At 38.9% G+C, this 5,824-nt stretch overlaps 1 protein-coding gene across 1 annotated transcript; it reads left to right on the top strand.

The window, feature by feature from the left end:
- LOC105226806 (prolyl 4-hydroxylase subunit alpha-2) lies at positions 1-3,771 on the top strand. The gene is made up of 8 exons (XM_029550408.2): positions 1-967; positions 1,224-1,378; positions 1,600-1,756; positions 1,898-2,139; positions 2,361-2,518; positions 2,891-3,340; positions 3,412-3,577; positions 3,652-3,771. The coding sequence occupies exons 1-8, from the start codon at positions 690-692 to the stop codon at positions 3,675-3,677; spliced, it is 1,632 nt and encodes a 543-aa protein (XP_029406268.2). The 5' UTR covers positions 1-689; the 3' UTR covers positions 3,678-3,771.
- The last annotated feature ends 2,053 nt before the right edge of the window (positions 3,772-5,824 follow it).

Raw genomic sequence — 5,824 nt, 5'->3', positions numbered from 1 at the left:
TTCGTAAACTTAAGAGTGAAACTTTCTCAAGAAATTTTCTAATTAGTGAAAATCTCTCCACCAAAAATTGTTCAAAACGTTAAAAAGTACGTAATTCTTCTAACTGTTAACGAATGGTGGCAATACTTCACAGTTAGTTTTTATCTCACGAACTCTTTCGAATTTAAATGAAATTTCCAAAATCCAACAACAATCTCTTATTAACCTTTATAGCCATAACTTCGCGTATGTTTTCTCTGCAGTCTCCGTTTGTAGCAAAGAAGATCGGTAAAACATGCGAATATGAAAGAATATGCCTTGCTGCCTAAGGCTTCATCAACAAGCAAACATTTCATTTTATGCTGACCTGAAATGAACCGTGTTTAAAGAAAATACAAAAATACCATAACTTATTGCCTTCCGAGAGCTTTTAAGACCGCAACGGATTTTAGTTAAACTAGCATTCTTAAGCATTTACAGCTCAGTTTGTGAGAAGCTTTCAAACGACCATCATCTGTAAAGTGTGTACGAGGAGAGCCAAGCAAACCAAGTCTCGTTTTTATACAAAGTTGGCCGAGCACATTTGTTTATGTAACCTTTAGCCAATCAGCTAGAGTGCCATAGTGACTATCAACGAATACCATACCAAGTGACCTTGCGCCGCCTTTACAACTTTGTTACAACACTGAAAAGACCGGCAACTTGCAGCGATGTCATTGACCTTTAGTAAACGCTCAAACACACCAACACAGAAATCAGTTCGACTCAAAGCAACAGCAGTTAGTCGAACCTCTTCGTTTGCGTTGTTTCTTTTCATGCTAACAACTTTGTTGATCTTCGCTTTCGGTTCAGCAGCGGCGCAAACCACTACAACAACGATGAACGATCAATATCTAATGGTTGAGTATTTGAATACCCAGGCGGTATTAACGGACACACTCCGGCGATATATCGAAGCGCTGCAGCAGAAAATCGGTTTTATAAAGAGGTGAGTAGGGGAAACGGTTCATTGTATAAGATAAAACTCAAATTATTACGAATAAACTAGTGCCCCATATTCTATAGCTCGCTCTTTGCCTTACCTCAATATTTTTGATAAACCAATAGAAATTACCCTTAATTTCCATTCCCAACGAATCTTTCTCACACCTACATTTATGGTCATATTTTACATTCCCAAAAACTTTTTCTAACTCATTTTTTCTCGCCCCACACTTATTCTCATATTTTACATTCCCGCTTAGCAAAACAAACGAAATCAAAGCCATCAACGATGTGGCCGCCGCTGACATGCACAAATATGTGAGTAATCCTCTGAATGCGTTGACCATTCTGAAGCGCGTCACTTCCGACTGGCAGATGCTGCGGCAATATGCTCACAATATTGACAGCACAACAGGTGAGTCCTTCCGCTTGCATTGTCAGTTTGGCATTCCGACATGTCGACAATCCGAACGAACTTCGATTGTCAATCAATGTTAATGCAGAACGGAGATTCCTCTGTCATTGTCACCGTCAACGCAGTTTCTGCGAGTCATACTGCGATGACACTCACACATACACACAGCTATTGCAAATATTCTAAAAATGTCGTTGTTTTCCTCCGTTTATTGCCAACAGAAATCGTTAAAAATCTGACAATTACCAGGAAGTCATTGAAATTCCCGAGCGAAAGTGACTTCGATGAGGCAGCCCTTAACCTGCTGCGCATTCAGGGCGTCTACCAACTGGAGCCAGAGCGTTTGGCTGTGGGTGAGGTGAACGGCATAAAGTTAGGGTAAGTCGTCGTCTACAAATCGTTAATGCGTGTAGCAACAACACCAATAAAAGCTTATCGTAAAGCAATTCGCTTTCGGCATTTCTTTGAATATGATTGTAGATAGACAAGTATTTGTAGCGCATTTCTTCTACCCCGCAGCGCAGCCATGTCCTGGAGCGATTGTCTGGAAATCGGTCGTAAATCAGTGAAAAATGGCGACTTTGTGATTGCGAAATTTTGGATGGAAGTGGCGCTAGGGAAGCTGCCTGCTGTGGCTGGCGCGTCAATAGCGGCGGCAAATGCCACAGAAGGCATGTCCTCCACTGAGGGGCTCAGTGCAGAGGTGAGGAATGCGCGCTTGCAGATTATGGAAGCGCTGGCTATAATCGAATCCAATATGGGTGAGTAGGTGCTGGCAAAAGTGTGTGAAGCAATAGGTTGACGTCTCAAAGATTTTCTATGTTTTTCGTATTAAAAATTTGTTTTCAACTTGTGTGTGTGTATATTTATTATTTGATCTACATACAGTACACAAATTCAATCCTGATTTGATAAGTCAAATTTTACAATTCTACTAAAAAGTATGCAAATAAGTGTTTAATGCTTCTTTCTCTCAACTTAGGTAACCTGGATAGCGCTCTCGACATCATCAACACACTATTGAAGAAACATCCAAAAAATAAAAATCTGCTTAAAACTAAGGCACGAGTGGAAAAAAAATTTAAAAAGCCCAAGAAAAATTCCAAAAAAGCTTCAAAGCAGAGCAAAGAAAATAAAGCGGTAAGTGCTTCGGGTTCGAATATACTGAGTTTCGGCATATTTCCAGGAAACGTTTTGAGTTTATGTTTCGGGAGAAAGAAACTCAGCATCAATAGATTTTCCCAAAAGGTGGACCTAAATCAATATAAATTTTTCTCCGTTGTCGATTTAAAAAAATCCTTAACCTCACCTTTCCAAATCAAACCACCTTAATCTTTATTCACACTTATCCTCAGCAAAGCACTTTAGCTCAAAAAACAAATTTAAGCGTTTTCTTCCACTTGAAAGTACTAATAGCGCTTCTATTCCCATTTTCCATTCAATACTCCAAATAAATCTCTCGCCAAAGAATAATATACAAAATTTGAACATATTTTCCTTTCTCCATTGAAGCAAAGTGGCAAATCTGTTGAAGAATTGCTGATTGGAGAGATTTGTCGTGCGGCAACAAACATTGACGCCGCCAGCAGCAGCGGCGCATTTAGCAACAGCGCAGCAGATTGTCGCCTGATTTACGGTAATCTGCCTGAGCTGCTGCTGCAACCACTCCAAGTGGAGCTCCTAAGCTTGGATCCATACATCGCCATATATCACAACGTGTTGAGCGCTCAGGAAATCAGCGACTTGCAACAGATTATCGCCGATGCGGATGATGGCGATGAGGCAGCTGTAGCAAAGCTACTAAAGCACAAGAGCACCACGGAGCGCCTACAATTGGCTACAGGGCATGCAGGACGCAAGTGGGGCGCTTGGCAAATGGAGCGTTGGACGTTCGAAGAAGACGTACATACAGATGCGCTGCTGCCAGCGACAACCGAAATCATGGCGAATGTTCTGTTCAATGTGAGTGAGATATGGATGGGCGGGAATCAAATGTGGCTAAATCAATTATGCTCTACATTTCTCATTTGCAGCTGCAAACAGCCAAGTTGGGTGGCGCTATTGTCTTTCCGCAGTTGGAATTGGGCATCACGCTGCCGACGAATGCCTTGCTTTATTGGACGCAGCTGAATGAGTACCATGAATACGATTATCGCAGCAAGCAGCATGTCTGTCCGGTGATTGTCGGCACACAACTCAGTAAGTGAATTCCAAATACCGCAGCACTTGAACTTTTACGTTTGTACGATTATGTTTGTCCATTTGCATTGCAGCGGCGTATACCAGCATCCAAGCCTAAGTCAAACGCCCGTATGTACTTGCATTCGTTTGTGCCCCGCAGCAAATCCCAATAGTGCTGCACTGATCCCCTTCTAGTTCAATTTGCATATGGAAACTTCACGAAAGGGAAGGAAGGCAAGGATGAGTCCGAATATATACTTAAATGATTGGAATTATTTATTATCCTGAATACTCATATTTAAAATAACTATACATCTGTATAAAATCAGACTTTGTAGAGGATACTTTAACGATAAGTAGTAGCCATTTTGGTTAATTTGAATATGTTCAAAATTATTTTGTCTACTCTTTATAATTAGGCGTATGTAGATTATAGAATATAATAATATAATATATTATAGAATAGTTTGTTATTAAAAATATCGGAATAATATAATTCATTTTCTAATATTCCAAGACAACAATTGCTTATGGTTCAAATATGCAACTAAGTTCTATTCACCAAGTCCCTTTATTCAGAAACTGCGAATCACAAATCTCCGAAATTGCCGTTAACTATAAACTTGTACTGGAGCAGCTCGGACATTCTTGCAGGGTGTGCTTGTGACCGCCGTCAGAGTTCTAAGAATTGTGAGAGATATCATTACCAGCGTTATTTTTTCCAATGTGAATGCACTTCAATTACTCACTTTAGTTAATTTCTGATCTGCGCCCGCAAAATGTGGATATCAACTGGTTTTAAAACCTGGTGATTTTATTTCATTTCACACTAACTGTATTTTAATTGTATACTCTGTATGGCAAAAAGCGGAGCAATTACTGTCATCACTCAGTTATTTATATTTTGTGTACTTATACAGAGTGTGTCATGCTTTCGATTGTTTGGTGATCGCTGTATAACTTCGACTTCTGCTATTCTAACCGTGGTCGCTTCTCATGAAAACAATCCGTCGAAATAGTTTAGCTTTATATAAAGCCTTTCGGTTATAACGGGTGATCCGAGTAGTGGTACTTATTCCTTCGGTTCACGTTTTGGGCCGGCAGATTTTTTTCTGTGGAAATATGTGAAGTCTATAGTCTATGCGAACAGTCCCGCTTCGATTCAGACCTTAGAGCAAAACATCACGCGTGTTATTCACCAGCCATCGACAATTGAACTAAACGGATGAACCATATGAGGTAACCGCGGCCAACATTTGAAAATTTCTGTGATTTTTAAATAAAAAAATAGGAAATCTCGAAATAAATCACCCTCTATTAAATCTACCTACATACCTCAGATGCCAATTACAAGCTACCTACCGAAATTTAAGGAATTTGGAGAGCAAAAAGTTCTTTAGAAACCCTAAAACGTCACTGCATAGCCAAAAAGTGAGCGTTTTAACCGTCGTCTATGCTAAACCCATTAATAATCGGAACAGTTAGTGAAAATCGATATTGAATGTTGAATCAGAAAGACGTCACTCAAACAGTTTTTGCAACGGAAATTTAATGCATGTCTGAGTCAGGAAGAGGTGCAGATTTGGCTTATTTGAAGACTCTTAAAATTTTTCAATGAAGAGCAAAGTATGCAAAAACAATATACGAGTATATGTACCTTTGATAGACGAGCACAAGAAGCATGAAAAAGTATGGAAACCACTAAACAGTTTTTTGTTTTATACTCGTATTTCTGCGACCCATAAAGACGAAGTCTCGGTAGATGTTGTATTCCTATACACATATGTATGTACTTATGTATATTGCAAGCGACCAAATTAAACTATATCGCACATATAAATCGGTGCTTTATTATTCCTCAAAATTTACACACTGACTCAAAATGTGCTGCACCCTATACAACGGTTCGATTTGTTTACTGTGAAAAGTCATTTATACTCAAGTGAGCATAAATTTTATTGCAAGCGATTTGCAAAGTAAATTTTTCTTAGAATATGCCAAAACAAACTTTTTGTGTGTCTTATTGAATAAATAGTACACTCGCTATTTCAATCAATTTACAGACATTCATAATGTAAATACAATAGTGGCATACATTTAGGCTGAGAGTACCACTATAGTTTGAAATTCGAATATTATATGTAGTGGCGAATGAATTCGGTAAATTTGAATACTGATTCTCAGGTTAGAGTGATATACTTGTATTACTAGCCAAAATCTGACAATTGACATATTGTGGAATATCTTTTCGTAGTAAATACGTAT

Source organism: Bactrocera dorsalis, chromosome 2 (assembly GCF_023373825.1).
Source record: "Bactrocera dorsalis isolate Fly_Bdor chromosome 2, ASM2337382v1, whole genome shotgun sequence".
NCBI lineage: Eukaryota > Metazoa > Arthropoda > Insecta > Diptera > Tephritidae > Bactrocera > Bactrocera dorsalis.
This window is presented reverse-complemented; position numbering and strand designations above follow the sequence as displayed.

What these genes read in the sequence shown, in the direction of transcription:
- LOC105226806 (XM_029550408.2), top strand. Translation starts at nt 690, where the DNA reads ATGTCATTGACCTTTAGTAAACGCTCAAACACACCAACACAGAAATCA. An exon ending in AAAATCGGTTTTATAAAGAG is followed by an intron (nt 968 to 1,223) that starts GTGAGTAGGGGA and finishes ATTCCCGCTTAG; the next exon opens with CAAAACAAACGAAATCAAAG. An exon ending in TATAATCGAATCCAATATGG is followed by an intron (nt 2,140 to 2,360) that starts GTGAGTAGGTGC and finishes CTCTCAACTTAG; the next exon opens with GTAACCTGGATAGCGCTCTC.